The 22435-nt window shown below is 51.3% G+C and overlaps 1 protein-coding gene and 1 non-coding gene across 2 annotated transcripts; both read left to right on the top strand.

Moving 5' to 3' along the window:
* The first annotated feature begins 12965 nt into the window (after positions 1-12965).
* Positions 12966-14830, top strand: LOC100194166 (putative cytochrome P450 superfamily protein). The gene is made up of 2 exons (NM_001139216.1): positions 12966-14016; positions 14135-14830. The coding sequence occupies exons 1-2, from the start codon at positions 13003-13005 to the stop codon at positions 14783-14785; spliced, it is 1665 nt and encodes a 554-aa protein (NP_001132688.1). The 5' UTR covers positions 12966-13002; the 3' UTR covers positions 14786-14830.
* A 3358-nt stretch (positions 14831-18188) lies between these two features.
* MIR169l (microRNA MIR169l) lies at positions 18189-18277 on the top strand. The gene has a single exon (NR_121135.1). It is a non-coding gene; the product is annotated as a microRNA MIR169l (primary transcript).
* The last annotated feature ends 4158 nt before the right edge of the window (positions 18278-22435 follow it).

Raw genomic sequence — 22435 nt, forward strand, 5'->3', positions numbered from 1 at the left:
GACCGAGCTCTCCCTCAATCGTTTCCCGCTTGGTGATCTTGGTGAGTTCATCACCTTCATGCGCGGTCTTGAGTAAATCCCAAATCTCCTTTGCGTTCTTCAACCCTTGAACTTTGTTATACTCCTCTCTACTTAAAGAGGCTAGGAGTATTGTTGTTGCTTGAGAGTTGAAGTGCTCGATTTGGGCCACCTCATCCTCATCATAGTTTTCATCCCCTACGGATGGTACCTGCGCACCAAACTCAACAACATCCCATATGCTTTTGTGGAGCGAGGTTAGATGAAATCGCATTAAATCGCTCCACCTAGCGTAATCTTCACCATCAAAAGTTGGTGGTTTGCCTAATGGGACGGAAAGTAAAGGTGTATGTTTGGAAATGCGAGGGTAGCGTAGGGGGATCTTACTATACTTCTTGCGCTCTTGGCGCTTAGAAGTGACGGAGGGCGCATCGGAGTCGGAGGTCGATGTTGATGAAGTGTCGGTCTCGTAGTAGACCACCTTCCTCATCCTCTTGTGCTTGTCGCCTTTCCGATGCGGCTTGTGGGAAGAAGATTTTTCCTTCTTCTCTTTGTGGTGAGAAGAAGATTTCTTCTCCTTCCCTTTGTTGGAGGAGCTCTTCTTCTTCTCCCTCCTTTTGGTGCGGGACTCTTCCGATGAAGTGCTCCCGTGGCTTGTAGTGGGCTTTTCGCCGGTCTCCATCTCCTTCTTGGCGTGATCTCCCGACATCACTTCGAGCGGTTAGGCTCTAATGAAGCACCGGGCTTTGATACCAATTGATAGTCGCCTAGAGGGGGGGTGAATAGGGCGAAACTGAAATTTACAAATATAAACACAACTACAAGCCGGGTTAGCGTTAGAAATATAAACGAGTCCAAGAGAGAGGGCGCAAAACAAATCCCAAGCGAATAAGCAAGTGAGACACGGAGATTTGTTTTACCGAGGTTCGGTTCTTGCAAACCTACTCCCCGTTGAGGAGGCCACAAAGGCCGGGTCTCTTTCAACCCTTCCCTCTCTCAAACGGTCCCTCGGACCGAGTGAGCTTCTCTTCTCTAATCAAAGCCGGGAACAAAACTTCCCCGCAAGGGCCACCACACAATTGGTGCCTCTTGCCTTGATTACAATGGAGTTGTGATCTCAAGAACAAGTGAGAAAGAAAAGAAGCAATCCAAGCGCAAGAGCTCAAATGAACACGGCAAATCACTCTCACTAGTCACTAGGGCTTTGTGTGGAATTGGAGAGGATTTGATCTCTTTAGTGTGTCTAGAATTGAATGCTACAGCTCTTGTAGTAGTTGAGAAGTGGAAAACTTGGATGCAATGAATGGTGGGGTGGTTGGGGTATTTATAGCCCCAACCACCAAACTTGACCGTTGGCTGGAGGCGTCTGCTCGATGGCGCACCGGACAGTCCGGTGCACACCGGACAGTCCGGTGCCCCTGCCACGTCATCACTGCCGTTGGATTCTGACCGTTGGAGCTTCTGACTTGTGGGCCCTCCTGGATGTCCGGTGCACACCGGACATGTACTGTTTGATGTCCGGTGCACCGGTATGGGCATGTCTGACGTCTGTGCGCGCTGCGCGCGCATTAAATGCACCGCAGGGAGCCGTTGGCGCCGAAAAGAGTCGTTGCTCCGCTGGTACACCGGACAGTCCGGTGCACACCGGACAGTCCGGTGAATTTTAGCGGAGCGGCTGCCGCGCGAACCCGAGGCTGGCGAGTTCCGGAGACCGCGCTTCCTTGGAGCACCGGACATGTCCGGTGCACACCGGACAGTCCGGTGAATTATAGCGCGCCGGCTTCCGAGAATTCCCGAGGGCGAAGAGTTTGAGTCTGAGTCCCCTGGTGCACCGGACAGGTACTGTTCACTGTCCGGTGGCACACCGGACAGTCCGGTGCGCCAGACCAGGGGTGCCTTCGGTTGCCCCTTTGCTCCTTTATTGAATCCAAAACTTGGTCTTTTTATTGGCTCAGGGTGAACCTTTTACACCTGTATAATCTACACACTTGGGCAAACTAGTTAGTCCAATTATTTGTGTTGGGCAATTCAACCACCAAAATTATTTAGGAACTAGGTGTAAGCCTAATTCCCTTTCACTTCTCCCGGGATCTGCATCGACCCTCTATCAAGATCGACGACGTGCCCGAGCCCGAGGCACCCTCGGCTCAAGCCGAGGCGCCCTCAGCTCGGCCCGAGGCACCCTCGGCTCAGCCCGAGGTACCCTCGGCCCCCGAGGGCGAGGCACTGGACGTCGAGGAAGAGCAGAGCGGAGCCACGCCTGATCGAGATTGGCAGGCCCCGTACCTGCAATATCTCCGTCGAGGAGAGCTACCCCCCGACCAAGTCGAGGCTCGGCGGGTAGCGCGACGCGCCAAGTCATTCGTCTTGCTGGGCGATGAAGGGGAGCTCTACCATCGCAGCCCCTCGGGCATCCTCCAGCGATGCATCTCCATCGCCGAAGGTCGGGAACTGCTGCAAGAAATACACTCGGGGGCTTGTGGCCACCACGCGGCGCCCCGAGCCCTTGTCGGGAATGCTTTCCGGCAAGGCTTCTACTGGCCAACGGCGGTGGCTGACGCCACTAGAATTGTCCGCACCTGCGAAGGGTGCCAATTCTATGCGAAGCAGACCCACCTGCCCGCTCAGGCTCTGCAGACGATACCCATCACCTGGCCCTTCGCCGTATGGGGTCTGGACCTCATCGGTCCCTTGCAGAAGGCGCCCGGGGGCTACACGCACCTGCTGGTCGCCATCGACAAATTCTCCAAGTGGATCGAGGTCCGACCTCTGAACAGCATCAGGTCCGAGCAGGCGGTGGCGTTCTTCACCAACATCATCCATCGCTTCGGGGTCTCGAACTCCATCATCACCGACAACGGCACCCAGTTCACCGGCAAAAAATTCTTGGATTTTTGCGAGGATCACCATATCCGGGTGGACTGGGCCGCCGTGGCTCATCCCATGTCGAATGGGCAAGTAGAGCATGCCAACGGCATGATTCTACAAGGGCTCAAGCCTCGGATCTACAACGACCTCAACAAGTTTGGCAAGCGGTGGATGAAGGAACTCCCCTCGGTGGTCTGGAGCCTAAGGACGACGCCGAGTCGCGCCACGGGTTTCACGCCGTTTTTCCTGGTCTACGGGGCCGAAGCTATCTTGCCCACTGACCTGGAATACGGCTCCCCGAGGACGAGGGCCTACACCGATCAAAGCAACCAAGCTAGCCGAGAAGAATCGCTGGACCAGCTGGAGGAGGCTCGGGACAGGGCCTTACTACACTCGGCGCGGTACCAGCAGTCCCTGCGACGCTACCACGCCTGAGGGGTTCGGTCCCGAGACCTCCAGGTGGGCGATCTGGTGCTTCGGCTGTGGCAAGACGCCCGAGGGAGGCACAAGCTCACGCCCCCCTGGGAAGGGCCATTCGTCATCGCCAAAGTTCTGAAGCCCGGAACATACAAGCTGGCCAACAATCAAGGCGAGATCTACGACAACGCCTGGAACATCAAACAGCTACGTCGCTTCTACCCTTAAGATGTTTCCAAGTTGTTCATATACCTCGCACCTACGCAAAGTTTAGTCGTCAAGGAAGGGTCGGCCTAGCCCCGGCAAAGCCCGACCCTCCCTCGGGGGCTAAAAGGGGAGAGACCCCCTCTGCGTCGAATTTTTCCTCGAAAAAGGATCTCTTTCTAGCAGGATTACTCTCGTGCTTCTTGACTACTTCGGAAAGCGGATCCTGGAAACGACGGAGTACACGTAAGCAGCCAAGGCTGACCGAGCCGAGGGACTCCTACGCCTCCGGGATACGGATACCTCACTCATCACCTTCTGCGATAAGTAACTCACGCTCGGATAAAGCGACTCCGTGGACCGAACAAGTCTTCACGCTCGGAAGCTCTCCTGCCGAAGCAGTCCTTCAAGCTTTCTCGACTAAGTCGGGGACAGGGCCTCATGGACGGGTGAAAGTACGCGTAAGCGGCAAGGCCGACCGAGCCGAGGGATTCCCACGCCTCTGGGATACGGATACCTCACTCATCCCTTCCGCGAGAAGTAACTCTCGCTCACACAAACATCCCTGTTACCGACAGAGTCCAGATGCTCGAAACAAGAGTAAAAAAGACGCAGCTTCGCAAGCACGGCGAGGGTGTGTTTTCTGGCCTGGGTGGCCGCAGAAGGCACACGCTACAAGACGATCTGATCCTGCAGGCTCGGGTCTTCACGCTGAAGGGAGCCGTAGCACCCTCGGCATCGACGACGTCTTCAGCTATGTCCGACCCAGCCTCGGACGGCGGCGCGGTCCAGGGACCCCTCCGGGAATCCGGCCCGAGCAGGCGGCTCGGCCGGTTACCCCTGGGGCCTCGGCCAGCCGGCTTCCAAGGGCGCCAGCCCGACCCGAGACCTCGGCGGATCGACTTTGGCGTCGGCTCCGCTGACGTACAACACGGCTAGGCTTCGGCCAACCAGGTTCCCGTTCTCGAGCCAACTCCGCCTCTGTTCGTACTGATATCGCTACCCCTGGCCTCGGCTCATCGAAGGGCGGCCGAGGGGTCTCTTTAACTAAGCTAGAGGAGCCCCAGACAACAAGGCCGATCGGGCCGAGGGATTCCCACGCCTCCGGGATACGGATACCTCATTCGTCACCTTGACACGGGGCGACTCATGCTTGGTAAAGCGGTTCAGATAACCAACAGGCGAGACTTGATGCTCGAAAATGAGGAAAAACACGGCTCCGTGCCAAAATTACATATATGTTCAGGCCTCGACAGCCACAATGAACAAACACACTAGCATTCGAAGTGCCATTACGTACGGAACTCCGGTTCCCCCTCCGCGGGTACGAACGACCCCACTCCATGGGGAAGGCCTGCGGAGCAGCAGAAGACTGACGAGCGGCTCGCCGCCGCCCGTTCTGACTACAACGACAGTGGGCTGGCGCTGCTGCGATCTTGCCCTCGCCCCCACCGACGCTCGAGGGGCGAGGACAAGCACGCCGGCGCGGTGGCCCGGGGCGCGGGTGGTGGCAGTGATCCCGTCGGCGACGAGGACTTCTCGAGCCGCCTCCGCCTCGGCGCCAATGGCAGGGGACACCAGCCCTCCGGCAGATCCCCACTCGAATCCTCCCAGACGAGTGGGGCACCAGCCTCTGCGCGAGGGCGCCGTCCCAGTGCAAAAGCAGGACCACCCCAGAACACGAACGCCACCCTAACAGCGCACAGCATCGTGGGCGGTCCTCCCGTGCACACGGCGGCGGTCGCCCTCCGGCAGGAGGGGCCGCCGGAAGCCCGGCCGACGACTCCGACACGCTGGAGGTGACGACGCCCGCCGTCGATCAGCCCCACGTTGTCTAAGTCCGCGCCGTCCGCAGGGCCAGCGAGCGCCTCTACCCCCAAACGCCGCGGAAAAGGGCGACCCGCAGACCCGCGCGGAAGGCAGAGCGCCGGCTCAGCATGGCCCCCACCCCAGCGAGGATGATGAACATCCTTGAAGCTGAGGGTGGGACCAAGATCGCAGCCCGGCTTGCTCTTCCCCACCCAGAAACTGGTGGTCACCATCCTGGGTGATCGCCGGCGTAGGGGTGCGGCCGGGCCGGCTGATGAAAATCCTTGAAGCCGAACGATGGCTGAGAGGTACCAACTCCCACGGGGTTGCGTTCCTCCAACGAGGAGGCGGAAAGGCGGCGGATACCCCCCATCCGGGGGCTTGGAAGATGGAAAGACACGACGCATAAGGGAGGAAGAAGACATGGTTGCCTTCCGAAAGGAGTCTCCCTCCTTTTAAAGGCAACTCTCCCTACGTGCGCCCCCAGACGCCGCGGGCTGAGTCTTCTCCAACACGCTCCAAGGCCCTCCCCTGCGACTCGGGGGCTGGGTCTCGCATGTCATGCAAACCAACTCAGGGCAGAAGAAGCCAAACCGCCGCGCGTGGTGCGCACGACTGTCCAACGGTTGCAAGCGACCCCCCACTTTTGCCCAGACCAACGGGCGGAAGGGGCGGGCAGCCATGCAGACGGCATGCAACCGCGCCAGGTGGACGCGCTTCTCCGACTTCTGACACGCCAGCTTGGAAGCCCAGGCCCACGCGTCAAGCAACCGGCGCGCCAGTTGTTGCATGCAAGCAACCGCACCACCACTTGCGCCACCGTCACGCCTCTTCGGTTGCGGAGCCTATGCCGCGACTCGAGGCGACCCAGCAGCGCTAGCCTGGCGCGTTGGTCAAAGCGACCGAAAGTGGGCCAGCAGTAATGGCGGTGGCAGGCGGGCGGGCGCAGCAGTCACGTCGTTAGCCAGGCTCATGTCTCATCCTGGGGCAGCAAGAGAGCCTCCTCCCACGGCGTGAAGACGGTGCGCCCGTGACCCGTTCCTCGAACGAATCGCGCACGCGCAACGGCCGCCTCGCCAACCACTCGCCCCGTCGCATTAACTCCGCGGCGGGACACGCGGCGCCTCTGGCGGGAGAAGCGCGTGACGCTTCACCTTCGCCGCAATAACCGCGTCAAAAAGAGGTACGCCACGTCGTTCGATTTCGTTTCCTTTTCCTTTTTCCTCTTTCTCTATCTCTTGCAACAGGGACCGGGAAAGGGGGATACCCCGAAAAGGATCCTTTTCCGCGAAGGAACCGGGCTCCGAGCCCCCCCTACTGATCAGGGGTTCGAAGACTGGCCCTCCGAAGGGTTCAACAGTCGCCTCAGATCGCGTGGGCCCGACACCCACTACTGGTCAGGGGTTCGAAGGCCAGCCCCCCGAAGGGCTCCATGGCCGCCTCAGGCTACTCGGGCTCCGCGCCCATTACTGATCAGGGGTTCGAAGGCTGGCCCCCGAAGGGTTCACAGTCGCCTCAGACACCGAGCGAGGGATGACCAGGGGTACGTTCGATACATAACCGAGGCTCGGGCTGCACTCCCGAGGTACCCTAGGACATTTCCGAGACCAGCGGGAACGATCTTGTAACGGAATCCCATCGGAGGGAGGCATCGAGCCCTCGGACCCCGTCGCCAGGGGACCGGGTCCGGCAAATCACCCGCAGGTACTTTTGGGCGTGCCTCTGGGCCCCTAGCCGACCCCCAACGAACGGGGCACGGACGCCCACTCGGATTACCCGCTTGCAGCTCACCGGAGACACCTTGTTCGGTGCCCATCGAGGGTAACATGGCGCACTCCCCGCCTCCTCCTTGCGGAAAGGCGACGTAGGGGCGTATGTAAAAAGTCGAGTCTGTCCCTGATCGTCCTCTCGCCCTGTGTAGAGGCTCGGGGGCTGCTCTCGCAAAAACCGGCTCCGGCCAAACCGTTGACAGCGTCAACATACCAGCCCGAGAGCTTGGGCCCTGACCGTGCACCCGGGCTACGGCCAGTTCGCATGAGGGAACGACCAGACCAGCCGAAGCATTACGCAAGGTATTAAGACCTCGAAGGAGTGTAACCACTCCTCCGAGGCCTCGGGGGCTACACCCGGCTGGTGCGCTCGCGCGCACCCACCGGAACAAAATGCAACCGAGAAAGGCTGGTCCCCTTGCAAAAAAGTGCGACGAAAGCCTCCAAGCGAGTGCTAACACTCCCTTCGAGGCTCGGGGGCTACTGTCGGGGACCATAATTAGGGGTACCCTCAAGACGCCTAATTCTCAGCTGGTAACCCCCATCAGCATAAAGCTGCAAAGGCCTGATGGGTACGATTAAGTCAGGGATCAGTCCACACGAGTGACTCGATCACGCTTCACCCGAGCCTAGCCTCGGCCAAGGGCAGCCGACCTCGAGAGACTTCCGTCTCGCCCGAGGCCCCCCTTTTTACGGCGGACACATCACCGGCTCGCCCGAGGCCTTGGCTTCGCTCAGAAGCGACCCTGACTAAATCACCACACCGACTGACCGAGTTGCAGGAGCATTTAACACAAAGAGTGAGTCAGACAGACAATCAGGCCTTACCAAAGGCGCCACGGCGAACTCCGCTCCGCCCGACCCTAGGGCTCGGCCTCGGGCTAAGACCCGGAAGACGGCGAACTCCGCTCCGCCCGACCCCAGGGCTCGGACTCGGGCTAAGACCCGGAAGACGGCGAACTCCGCTCCGCCCGACCCCAGGGCTCGGACTCGGGCTAAGACCCGGAAGACGGCGAACTCCGCTCCGCCCGACCCCAGGGCTCGGACTCGGGCTAAGACCCGGAAGACGGCGAACTCCGCTCCGCCCGACCCCAGGGCTCGGACTCGGGCTAAGACCCGGAAGACGGCGAACTCCGCTCCACCCGACCCCAGGGCTCGGACTCGGGCTAAGACCCGGAAGACGGCGAACTCCGCTCCGCCCGACCCCAGGGCTCGGACTCGGGCTAAGACCCGGAAGACGACGAAACTCTGCCTCGCCCGACCCTAGGGCTCGGACTCCGCCCTGGCCTCGGCCAAACGACCTCCGCCTCGCCCGACCCCATGGCTCGGACTCGGCCTCGGCAACAGAAGACAGACTCAACATCGGCTTCGGAGGAGCCCCCACGTCACCCCGCCTAGGGCACAGACCCGCCACGTCAACAGGAAGCGTCATCATCGTCCTACCCCGAATCGACTCGGGTCACGGAGAACAAGACCGGCGTCCCATCCGGCCAGCTCCGCCGGATGGGCAATGATGGCGCTCCACAAGCTCTGTGACGACGGCGGCCCCCAGCTCTCTTACGGAAGCAGGGCGACGTCAGCAAGGACTCGACCGCTCCAACAGCTGTCCCTCCGCCAGGCTCCGTCGCACCTCCGACAGCCACGACATCACGCCAGCAAGGTGCCAAGACCTCTCCGGCTGCCACGTTGGCATGTACCTAGGGCGCTAGCTCTCTCCCCGCTAGACATGTAGCACTCTGCTACACCCCCCATTGTACACCTGGATCCTCTCCTTACGACTATAAAAGGGAGGACCAGGGCCTTCTTAGAGAAGGTTGGCCGCGCGGGACCGAGGACGGGACAGGCGCTCTCTTGGGGCCGCTCGCTTCCCTCACCCGCGTGGACGCTTGTAACCCCCCTACTGCAAGCGCACCCGACCTAGGCGCGGGACGAACACGAAGGCCGCGGGATTTCCACCTCTCTCACGCTCGACTCCGGCCACCTCGCCTCTCCCCCCTTCGCGCTCGCCCACGCGCTCGACCCATCTGGACTGGGGCACGCAGCACACTCACTCGTCGGCTTTGGGACCCCCCTGTCTCGAAACGCCGACATATGGTGATGACTCGATCGATTCTGTGTTTATGATGATTTTGAACGATTTTTAACAAAACGATTTTTATAGAAACTGACTAAAAAGTTGAGCTACTTGGTAGTCCGCAGCAGTTTTTAGTGGCCAGACGTTGAAAAAAGTCCAAACAAATAGGACATGTGGGCAAGCTACACTGTAATGGTGCTGGCTTCTTACCACCAAATAGAAAAAACCTTAGACGATTGAAAGTGGAAAATACGCGTAATAGCTAACCAACTGGGCCTACATATGGCCAATGCGGCCCGGCCCGAGCCCGTCACGATCCAGTTCGAGGTACATCACGAATAAATAGCGGGTCGTGCTGCGTCCTTCGTGGGTTGAAACCTAAGTTCATGCATAGTCCAACTAATTTTAAACGGGTCACACTAGACCATCATATCTAACTTTCCACGACCCGTCTTGTAACAAAGTTCAAAAATAACTTATTTCCCCTATTTTTATTGGACATTTTTCTTCATTTTTGTAACACAGCTTGAAAATAGCATGAAAGTGGGAATCAAGTCAGCCATAGATCTATATACTAGTCGGTTGCCCGTACGTTGCGACGGCTTACAACAATACTCATGTAAACTATACACCAAAAAAATTTCAAGATTTTTTATTGATTGTCTCCGCTATCCGTATAATATTATTTTGATTTGGCTAACTGATGTTGTTGTTTACTCCATCCAATATGTCTTGGTACAACACGACTAATAAAGTAAGTGATTAGAAGAGAGTTCACAACGACTGGCTGAACGAACAGAGATTATAAAATTATTACATAATTCCACCATATAAAGACCAAATAAGAGAAAGTTTGTGAGCTCAAGTTTCTAAAATAAGTCACATGAACTCAAACTTATAAAAAGATAGATCAAAATATGTAGTGATTGCTAAAGTCAGACATTAATAAAAACTGGATGCGCTCTATATAAATTATGCTACTTCGTAGCAATTACTAACGTTTAAAACCAACAAATAACCTTTCATTTTATATTAGTGTGATAAATCATTGTTGCTCCATCCAATTCAGCAATCTCAAACACCATGAAGTCCATTGCGCCAATGTGGTCTCAGAAACGACCTAATGCTTACAAGAATCAAGAACGTCGTATCGTGCTTGGGCTGTAGCATCGACCCGTAGTGCTGGTCCTGCCTGACACGATTATATTGTTTTTATTTTACAAAAAACATACATACATATATACAATTTATATTCAATATTAAAAATATTTGAGCATGATGTTCTACTGGTTAGATAGCTTCACTCAGTGTCTCTTGCCCTTCTTCCATCAGGGCATGAGTTCAAACCCCATCTTTTGCACCATTTTATGCATAATCAAATAGGCCGACAGGCTAACGGACTGGCCCGACACAGTCAGCAGGCCGACATGATATGTTTGGGCCAGAGTTGTGGCCCGCGGGCGTTTGGCCCGTGTCAGGCCGTCGTTCGGCCATCTATAGGCGTGCAACGGGTTAATTTGAAATAGTTGTGAGATCTTATTTGTAAAAAGATGACATGGGACAACCGTTGAAACTGATGCATTATCTATAATATAGATATGGTGGACTCTATCCGTTGAGACAGAATCGAACGGCTCAAGATGAAATGCACGCCGACTCATGGACTCATGGCCGTTGGTACACGATCAGACGGATGGGAAATAAACTATGACGTGGATGGCCTGGCAGAGCTCCTTTGCTCCCGGCTCTAATATGTAGAGATGAACTCAACCTGCAAGAGATAAAACACTTTCAGACATTATATTAAGAAGAATACATTTTTATGCATGTCGAGAAAACCCTCGAACTCCTGCCGCATCTATGTACCGCGGCACCGTAGTTTATGTGAGAAACGACCGCAACTAGGACCGAGCCTTAGACATGTGCTTTGGTGTGGGACAAACGAGAGAATTTTTTTAACCACATCCTGAAATTCGCTTCCACGGGAAATCAAACCTAAGAAGAATACATTCTCACGCAGGTCGAGAAAACCCTCGAACCCCTGTCGACCCATGCACAGCGGCACCGTAGCCTATGTGAGAAACGACCGCGACCGGGATCGAGCCTTAGACATGTGCTTTGGTGTAGGACAGATGAGAGAATTTTTTTAACCACATCCTGAAATTCGCTCCCATAGGGAGTCAAACCCTGGACCTGAGGAGTGCTACTCAAACCACCTAACTAACTTGGCTAGAGGCCTTTTCTGTAACATAGTACGTGACTTATGTCGAGTGTGTACGACGAGCTTGTCCTCCTCTCATGTGTTAGTAGTCACTATCTATCTGCATGCAGAGTCGTCATTATTTGCTTGCGCATTGTATGCACTATCGAAAAACAAGTCTTTGTCCAGTGCTAAGTAATTTACCAAGTGTTTTTTTCGGGCACTCGACAAAAAAACTTCTTATCAAATGCCAAATATATAACACTCGATAAAATAAAACACTTTGCAAAGAGCTTTTTTACCAAATGTTTTTTTGGCATCCGATAAAGAAATTCTTTGCCGAGTGTTTTCTTTTTACATTAGACAAAGAAAAATTTCAAATCACATTTTAAAGCAGTGAATTAATTTAAATAAAAAAAGATTTTAACTACAAAGTTGTATAACTCATCAAGATGTACAATTTTTATTTAATCATTTCTTCATATGACAAAAGTAAAAAATATTCACAAAACGCTTATAGTTTAACTACAAGAAAGATGTATAAGATTTGTGAATAATGTTAGAACCACCATGTTGGATGAGTAAATGAACAAACAACCAAAATAAATTTTGTAGATTTTGAGAAGCTATAGAGTTTTGTAGTTCAAAACTTTTTGATTTGAAGTCATCTTGTCAATGAAAACTATATTTAAATTTTAAAAATTTATAGTTTGAACTTGGATAAAAAAATACAAAAATAAAATTTGTAGATCTTGAAAAGTTAAGAAACTTTGTAGTTAACAACTTTTTAATTTGAAATCATTTAATCATGCAAAACTATATTTGAATTAAAAATTTGAATTTTTCAAACGGCCTCGGATGAAAAAACCAATAAAATGAAAGTTACTAAAATAAAAGTTGTAGGTCTTAAAAAGTCATTTAACTTTATAGTTGACAACTTTTAAATTTGAAATAATCTTATCATATAAAAATACGCTTAAAGTTTTCAAATTTAAAATTCAAATGTTGTAAACTATCTCGGATGAAAAAACTATTAAAATAAAAGTTGCAGGTATCAAAGAGTTATGTAATTTTGTAGTTAACAATTTTTGTATTTGAATTTATTTAGTGCGTTAAATAATCAATTTAATCTCTGATTGTTATAATACGTGGAGAGAAAAACGTAATGTAGACACAAATTAGAAAGGGGTAGAGTAGTAGAGAAAGTTGCGCGAGAGCCTGAGGTTTTTTTACTGTTTCTTACGATTTTTAATTTGCGAAATGTTTTACTTTACTGAGTGTTTTTAGACACTCGACAGTGCTGAAAAAATGCAGCCGAGAAAAAATATTTTACTAATAAAATATTTACGGAGTGTTTTTTACCGAACGTAGCCAAGTGCAAAAATGTATTTGTGGAGTGTTTGAGACAAGTCTAGTCCCGTAGTGATGCGTCGATCCTTGGAAAGTTCGATCCAGCCGATGGCTGACACAAATGCATGCAAGACATTCAGTGCATTACGCCAGAGACAAGTAGCGGTGTCAACCGCTTTAGCACCTGGCAGAACCCTATTTATAGCCTCCATGACCAAAGGCGATGCACAAGCCTTATCCCTCAGCTCGGCTCGCACCAACAGCCCTCGCCGTTAAATCAACATCTAGTAGCAATGGCGGCGCAGGTCGTCGCAGCAGGCGACGGCGGCAGCTGGCCTCAGCAATGGCGGCTCACGCTCGTGCTGGCGGCTCTCGTCCCTCTGCTCAGCCTCTGCCTACTCCTAGCGAGAACAACAAGAAGAGCAAGAGCAAGTAGCTGGAGCAGCAGCAGCAAAGGCCGGCGCCTCGACGTCCACCGCCTGCCGCCGGGGCCACCGAGGTTGCCGCTCCTGGGCAATCTGCACCAGCTGGGCTCGCTGCCGCACCGGAGCCTGCGCGAGCTGGCGCGCCGCCACGGGCCCGTCATGCTGCTGCGCCTGGGCAGCGTGCCCACGCTGGTGGTGTCGTCGGCGGACGCGGCGCGGGAGGTCATGAAGGCGCGCGACGCCGACTGCTGCAGCCGCCCCGACACGCCGGGGGCCAGGCGCCTCTCGTACGGCCACAAGGACGTCGCCTTCGCGCCCTACACCGACTACTGGCGCCAGATGCGCAAGCTCTTCGTCGTCGAGCTCCTCAGCGCGCGCCGCGTCCGGGCCGCCGACCACGCCAGGGAGGCCGAGGTGGACAAGCTCATCGCCAGGCTGAGCAGCGCCGGCGGCAAGCCGGTGCAGCTGGAGGACCACATGTTCGCGCTCATGGACGGCGTCATCGGCACCGTGGCGTTCGGGAACATCTACGGCGCGGAGCAGTTCGCGCACAGGAACCACTTCCACGACGTGCTGGACGAGGCCTTGAGCGCCAAGGCCGGATTCTCCGCGGAGGACTACTACCCCAACGCCGCCGGCCGCCTCGTCGACCGCCTCACCGGCGCCGCCGCCCGCCGCGAGAGGGTGTTCAGGGACCTTGACGCCTTCTTCGACACCATCATCGACCAGCACCTGGTCGACCCGTCGTCATCGCTGTCCAGCGCCACGACGACGCCCGACCTCATCGACGTCTTCGTCGACCTCATGGAGGAGAGCCGGCGCCAGCCACAGGTCCACGGCTCCCTCCGATTCACTAGGGACCACATCAAAGGGCTGCTCTCGGTACGCAACATTCACACTCACTAGTCACTACTCGGCGACAGATCATCATCGACCGTACTGTGTATATATGTATAACATAGCATCAATTGATGCATGCCATGTGCTGTACGAATTGCAGAACGTTTTCACCGCTGGCGTGGACACGAGCTCGGTGACCATGGTGTGGGCGATGGCGGAGCTGATCCGGAGGCCGGCGATGCTGAGGAAGGCGCAGGAGGAGGTCCGGTCCGTGGTGGGCGGCGACAGGGAGAGGGTGCACCCGGACGACGTGCCCAAGCTCAGGTACCTGAAGGCGGTGGTGAAGGAGACGCTGCGGCTGCACCCGGCGGCGCCGCTGCTGCTGCCGAGGGAGACGATGCGGCACGTGAGCGTCTGCGGGTACGACGTGCCGGCCAAGACGCGGGTGCTGGTGAACGCATGGGCCATCGGCAGGGACCCCCGCAGCTGGGGGCCCAGGCCCGAGGAGTTCGACCCCGCCAGGTTCGAAGACGGCGGCGACGTGGGGTTCAACGGCACGCACTTCGAGCTCATCCCCTTCGGCGCCGGCCGCCGGATGTGCCCGGGCATAGCCATGGGCGTGGCCACCATGGAGTTCACGCTGGCTAACTTGCTCTACTGCTTCGACTGGGAGCTCCCGGAGGGAGTGGGGGTCGAGGACGTGAGCATGGAAGAGGCCGGAAGCCTCACCGTCCACAAGAAAACGCCGCTCCTCCTTGTCCCCACAAGATACAAAGCCAACTGTCAGAGTCGTCACTCTTTCCAATTTTGAAAACAACGGTACAAGACTGGTCAATCTTGTGGTGGATTTTCGAGGATTCAACCTTTAGTCCTAAGAGGAGCAAGGCTAATAAAATAGCCGGCTGCTGACTATGTGAATTTTTTAGCCATCTCTTAGTTCATCCGTACAAATCATATAAATCATACGTACAGACCAAGCCTGTGAACAAGGGGCCTGACCCTTCAGATATACGAGGGTACAACAACCAATAAAACGATTAGGGCTAGTTTGGGAACACTATTTTTCCAAGGGATTCCTATTTTTCAAAGGGAAAATAAACTAATTTCTCTTGGGGAAATGAAAATCCCTTGGAAAAATAGTGTTTCCAAACTAGACCTTACAGTCCATTTCTCCTTTTCTCCTTTTTCACTTTAACATTTAGCATGTTTATGGTCTCTTATTATATCTAAAATGTAGCAGATTGTACCCCTTAAGCTCATGTTCCTCAATATTCATCCATGGAAAAAAGAGTAAAATGCATATGCAGTCCTCGAACTCATGATTTATCACTAGGGTTCTCGAGCTTTCAAAACTAAAAAAATGGGTACCATAACTTGACCGATCTATACAAAACCGAGTTTGCCCAACCGGGTATCGACGTGACATGCCACGTTGGAGAGCGCACCAAAATTTTAGTTTTAACCCCCCTGAAAAGCTTACATTTTTTAAATAAGAAACCAAAATGCATGGATAGTTGAAGGCAATAAGAAACCAAAAAGTTTATATACTAAACTAGTTGGTCTGCAGTACAGGATTATATACAATAAGGGAGTTGAGAATACTGCTGCTGATGCATTGTGTAGACAACCTCAGGGATCAGCTGCATGTTTAGCTTTATCTCAGTGCACTCCTGCATGGTTGCAAGAGGTACTTGATGGATATGCACAGGATGCTGAAACCAAGGAGTAATTGTCTAAGCCGAGTCTCCATGAAGGTCATTGGGGCAATTTTTCATTACAGCAAGGCATTATGATATATAAAAACCGAATATATATGGTTGGTAGGCAATATGCTATTGCAGCATCGAGTCATATTTGCAATAATGCATGATTCAACAATTGGGGGACATTCTAGAGTTCCAGTCACATATAGAAAACCGAAGCAATTCTTCCATTGGCCTGTCATGAGGACAACAGTACATCAATATGTGCAATCTTATGCCATTTTTGAACAGGCTAAACCAGACAGGTGAAAATGCCCAGGCCTGTTGCAACCTCTATCAATACCTGATTAGGCTTGGCATACTATCTCTATAGATTTCATTGAGGGTCTGCCCGCATCTGCACATGTTAGCTGTATTCTAGTGGTCATTGATAAGTTTTCCATGTACATCCATTTCTTGCCTTTTCTACACCCTTTCACTGCAGCCAAAGTTGCCAAACTTTTTTCTGGAGAACATCTACAAGTTATATGGTTTACCACCAGCCATTATCTTAGATCATGATTGGATATTTACCAGCAGTTTTTGGTAACACAACTTTTTCAGCTGACTTGTACCAGTTTCCATGTCATCGGTGTATCATGCAGAGTCTGATGGACAGACTAAGCTGAAGACTGGGGACAAGCTGTGTTTCAAGGAAAGGGGAATGTGATGATTGACGGTGAAGAAGATGAAGACTGGGCGCAAGCTTCAGATGGCGTCGATGATCTAGAGAAGCAGAGAAAAGGATGGCACGAGAGAAACGTTTGAGTACAGAGTAGTATTATGGGCCCCAACGGGCTATGTAAAAGAGTCATGAGTTGGCCCATGTAATCGGTTCTCAAATGCTTATAAGCGCGCGATGCTGAAAGAGACAACAAGAAATAGAATGAGAAACCAATTCCCCCTTGTGTTGTGTGCTAGCAGCTTCTCCTAATTCTTCTATTCGTCTGGCCTTCTCTTCCCACCACGATAACCGATGCAAACACTCTCCCCGACGAGGACGGGGCCTTGATCCAAGCGAACTCGTCAGGCAAGTTACATGTGCACATCGTCCACATCAATGGAGCCGGAGCTCCCCAATCCAACAAGGCCAGCCAGGGTACCCATGAATGAAGTCCACGTCGGCTCGGTCAACAGCTAACCAACCGGGATTGGCCTGAAGATTGCCAAGTCTGACCACAGACACGAACCCTAATTTGTAATTTGTTATGTCTTCCATCTATTTCTCTTCTTCTTCTTCTTCAGCTCGCCAGAACGAAGTCAGCAGTCTGTCTGTCTGTCACTTTCGTTTCTTTCACGTTCCCTTTTGAGTTTGAACTTTGAAGCCACGCCAATCCACATAATAGGATCTGGGCAAGCTAGCACCAATAATCCACATAAATTAATAGGATCTTGGCAACGCACAAAAAATATAATGATAGAAGTGCCGGCTATATTTTGGTCATTATGGTTTTACCGAAATGGTGTTGTTTTAACAATAAACAAATACCGTTTATTATGCAGGTTAACCTAGTATATAGTAGTTCAGATTTTGGAGATTGATGCAAATAATAAACGATGTTTGTCTCTTTGGAGATGGTGGCTATGGCTATGGAGATTTTGGAAATTGATAGAAGCACACTAGTGAGTGTGACCCCAAACCAATTATCTAAAATCTCATCTTAATTAGTCCCAATAGGTCTGGCACCGTCTCTTAATTTGGCTTATATATCTCAACAATCCATGACGCGAGAAACACGAGTCTCTCCTCTAATATAATTACGAGCAGGCTCACTGTTTGCCAGTAACAGCAGTGGCATGCACGAGGAAGGAAAAGGAGCGACGACGACGAGTAGTCGTGGCTAGGATTCGTAGCTACAGCAGGGGGGGGGGGGGGGGGGGGGGCATTGGCTCTCCAGGCTCCAAAGCGTTGTTTTTGCTCCGTCTAGCTGCTAGTGCTGTCTTCTCTTTTGTTATCCAGCGAGTCCGATCCGATTCGTGCAGTGTGCGGACTGAGACGCAACGGCCGTGGAAGCCAGCACAGATAGCTAGCCTTATCTTGGAAGGAATCCCCATGGCCATGGGTGTTCAACCTGATGACCCTTATCGCCTACCAATACGACCATATGCTGCTGGCTGCTATCTTCTTCTTCTTCTTCACATGCACACATATATATATTCGATATGCCTGCCACCAGTTGTGCATGCATGCACGAGTCAACCAATGTGAACAAGTGCATGCAAATAAATTCCCTGATGCTGTCTACAAAGCAAAGCAAAGCAAATGATCTGCTAGCTGTTGTCAAAGGCCAATATTCCTTTGACGATATGGCGAAGTCGTCTCGTCGCCCAGGCAGGGGGGGAGATAGATCGATCGAGGGGCCTGGCCTGTACGTGATGGCTCTCCCTCCTTATAAATACATACATGCCCAGGCGATAATAATGCAGCGCAGATCGATCGATCGATCGCATGGAAGTAAGAGGCCATCTTTGGTAGCCAGGGATGATTTGCCTGTGGTTCCTGTCGTTGCCATGCCAATGCCTGTACTGTTCGATCTACGGGCAAATCATCCCTGCTACCGGAGTGTCTCTTACTCTTCTCTCTAGCTAGCATGCATGGCCATCAAACACCCAAATTACTGCTGCTAGTGGCTATGATCTAGCATTATATTAATTGTTGGTTCAGTACTGCTGCACAGACAGACTGTGTCTGTGTTCATAAAAATCAAGGATTTCTTTTTTTTTTTTTGAAAGGAAGCGGCAAAAGACTTGCCTCTTCATTGTATTAGATTAAGAAGAATAAGATAATCCACAGGACCGAAGACACACCGAAAAAAGAGAAAAATACAAAAAAACACAAAAAAAAACCACCATCCACTGATCTATCTAAGATACACTAAAAAAACTAGTCTCAACTTGATCTTTCACCAATTGTGTAACTTGGATCGTAGATCTCTGTTGTCCCTGGAAAATTCTATTATTTCTTTCCAACCATATATTCCACCAGAAGCAGATAAGAAGCCCATCGAAATTCTTCTTTGACTCTTTGCAGCAACGACTCCTTAATCTCTTCCACCAATCGTACAACGATCCGGAGCTAGAAATGCCACGTAGGAAGGATTTCTGTTTCTAGTGAAGAGGCATGCACGCATAGTGGAGCATCAGAAGGATAGGTCTTGGCCCCCCGGCCCATGCGTTGTGGCCAATCGAGTGAAGCGTGCAGGGGTGTTCCCTAATGCTCCCCTAATTCTATAGAGACTGTTAGTTTTTTTAGCTAATTCTTATGTAAACGATGTAAAAAATACTTCTAACAGCACCCCTTAATCTCAAATCCTGGCTTCGCCCTCGGAAGCGTGTGGTCTGACGACCAGCCCCTATATATGCTGGGTGGTATATGGCTGCCAAGGTCTCTCCAGTGATATACATGACATACACCCGCGAGTTATTACCGAGGAGGGGTTTTTTTTTGGCGTGTTTGGATTGAAGCTAACAAGCACCAGAGTTCCCCGCTGATACACTAGATAAACTATACTCTGGGGACCTTTCACAGCTAGCGTATTGATTGCATAGAAAAAATCTATAAAAATTGTCTGAGGACTAAGAACGATTAGATTTGTTGTTAGATTTTATTAAATTGTTTATAGTTTTTGTGACTATGTAGCAGGTTTTTTTTCACCTAACAGTATTTGGAAATGTCTTTATTAATATATGCTTTGTGCCTTTTTAATTAGAGCATCTTGGATATGATCCTATGGGAGACTCATTCAAATTTTAGTGAAAGAAGTTTAGAAGAGATGGTCTAGGGTTTGGAAGCATGCACAAACACCACATATATTGCATAACTTCATGCACGGTCCAATTTAAAACTGATAGTCGCCTAGAGGGGGGGTGAATAGGGCGAAACTGAAATTTACAAATATAAACACAACTACAAGCCGGGTTAGCGTTAGTAATAATAAATGAGTCCACAAGAGAGGGCGCAAAACAAATCCCAAGCGAATAAGCAAATAAGACACGGAGATTTGTTTTACCGAGGTTCGGTTCTTGCAAACCTACTCCCCGTTGAGGAGGCCACAAAGGCCGGGTCTCTTTCAACCCTTCCCTCTCTCAAACGGTCCCTCGGACCGAGTGAGCTTCTCTTCTCTAATCAAAGCCGGGAACAAAACTTCCCCGCAAGGGCCACCACACAATTGGTGCCTCTTGCCTTGATTACAATGGAGTTGTGATCTCAAGAACAAGTGAAAAAGAAAAGAAGCAATCCAAGCGCAAGAGCTCAAATGAACACGGCAAATCACTCTCTCTAGTCACTAGGGTTTTGTGTGGAATTGGAGAGGATTTGATCTCTTTGAATGTGTCTAGAATTGAATGCCTAGAGCTCTTGTAGTAGTTGAGAAGTGGAAAACTTGGATGCAATGAATGGTGGGGTGGTTGGGGTATTTATAGCCCCAACCACCAAACTTGACCGTTGGATGGAGGCTTCTGTTCGATGGCGCACCGGACAGTCCGGTGCACACCGGACAGTCCGGTGCCCCTGCCACGTCATCACTGCCGTTGGATTCTAGCCGTTGGAGCTTCTGACTTGTGGGCCCGCCTGGGTGTCCGGTGCACACCGGACATGCACTGTTTGATGTCCGGTGCACCGGTATGGGCAGCCCTGACGTCTGCGCGCGCTGCGCGCGCATTTAATGCTGCGCAGGGAGCCGTTGGCGCCGCAGAGAGCCGTTGCTCCGCTGGCACACCGGACAGTCCGGTGCACACCGGACAGTCCGGTGAATTATAGCGGAGCGGCTGTCGTGAAAACCCGAGGATGATGAGTTCCGGAGGCCGCGGTTCGTTGGAGCACCGGACATGTCCGGTGCACACCGGACAGTCCGGTGCACACCGGACAGTCCGGTGAATTATAGCGCGCCGGCCTCCGCGAATTCCCGAGGGCGAAGGGTTGAAGTCGAAGTCCTCTGGCGAAGGGTAGAAAACGAAGTCTACGGGCGCACCGGACACTGTCCGGTGCACACCGGACTGTCCGGTGCCTCCAGCCAGAGGTGCCCTCGGTTGCCTTATTGCTCCTTTGTTGAATCCAACACTTGGTCTTTTTATTGGCTAGATGTGAACCTTTTGCACCTGTATAACTTATACACTAGAGCAAACTAGTCAGTCCAATATTTGTGTTGGGCAATTCAACCACCAAAATTATTTAGGAACTAGGTGTAAGCCTAATTCCCTTTCAATCTCCCCCTTTTTGGTGATTGATGCCAACACAAACCAAAGCAAATATAGAAGTGCATAATTGAACTAGTTTACATAATGTAAGTGCAAAGGTTACTTGGAATTGAGCCAATATAACTACTTACAAGATATGCAAGGAATGTTTCTTTCTTATATAACATTTTGGACCACGTTTGCACCACATGTTTTGTTTTTGCAAATTCTTTTTGTAAATCCATTTCAAAGATCTTTTGCAAATAGTCAAAGGTACATGAATAAGAGTTTGCAAAGCATTTTCAAGATTTGAAATTGTCTCCCCCTATTTTAAATGCTTTTCCTTTGACTAAACAAAACTCCCCCTAAAAGAGATCCACCTCTTAGTGTTCAAGAGGGTTTTGATATACCATTTTTGAAATACTACTTTCTCCCCCTTTTGAACACAATAGGATACCAAATGATAAAGACTTTTGGAAAGCACTAAGTTTTTGAATTTGGTGGTGGTGGTGCGGTCCTTTTGCTTTGGGCTCATTTCTCCCCCTTTTTGGCATGAATCGCCAAAAACGGAATCATTAGAGCCCTCGAAGTAAGTTCCTCCCCTTTGGTCATAAGTAAATGAGTTAAGATTATACCAAAGACGAGGTCCGGTCCTTTTGCTTTTACTCTCTCCCCCAAGGATAGAGTCCTTTTTTTTGATGCTCATTTCTCCCAAGGAATAGAGAGTTGCTCGGAGTGATGGCGAAGCATGAGTTACGGAGTGGAAGCCTTTGTCTTCGCCGAAGACTCCAATTCCCTTTCAATATACCTATGACTTGGTTTGAAATAGACTTGAAAACACATTAGTCATAGCATATAAAAGAGATATGATCAAAGGTATTTAAATGAGCTATGTGTGCAAGCTAGCAAAAGAAATTTCTAGAATCAAGAATATTGAGCTCATGCCTAAGTCTGGTAAAAGATTGTTCATCAAGTGGCTTGGTAAAGATATCGGCTAATTGATCTTTAGTATTAATGTAAGAAATCTCGATATCCCCCTTTTGTTGGTGATCCCTAAGAAAATGATACCGAATGGCTATGTGCTTAGTGCGGCTATGCTCGACGGGATTGTCGGCCATTTTGATTGCACTCTCATTATCACATAGCAAAGGGACTTTGGTTAATTTGTAACCGTAGTCCCGCAGGGTTTGCCTCATCCAAAGCAATTGCGCGCAACAGTGACCTGCGGCAATATACTCAGCTTCGGCGGTGGAAAGAGCGACCGAATTTTGCTTCTTTGAAGCCCATGACACCAAGGATCTTCCCAAGAACTGGCAAGTCCCCGATGTGCTCTTCCTATTGATCTTACACCCCGCCCAATCGGCATCAGAATAACCAATCAAATCAAAAGTGGATCCCCGAGGGTACCAAAGCCCAAACTTAGGTGTGTAAGCCAAATATCTCAAGATTCGTTTTACGGCCGTAAGGTGGGATTCCTTAGGGTCGGATTGGAATCTTGCACACATGCAAACGGAAAGCATAATGTCCGGTCGAGATGCACATAA

The sequence above is a fragment of the Zea mays genome, chromosome 1, assembly GCF_902167145.1.
Source record: "Zea mays cultivar B73 chromosome 1, Zm-B73-REFERENCE-NAM-5.0, whole genome shotgun sequence".
NCBI classification, from domain to species: domain Eukaryota; kingdom Viridiplantae; phylum Streptophyta; class Magnoliopsida; order Poales; family Poaceae; genus Zea; species Zea mays.

Excerpts from the sequence above, each read along its gene's own strand:
- LOC100194166 (NM_001139216.1), top strand. The coding sequence starts at position 13,003 with ATGGCGGCGCAGGTCGTCGCAGCAGGCGACGGCGGCAGCTGGCCTCAG. Across the intron at positions 14,017-14,134 it reads ACATCAAAGGGCTGCTCTCG|AACGTTTTCACCGCTGGCGT; the intron begins GTACGCAACATT and ends TACGAATTGCAG.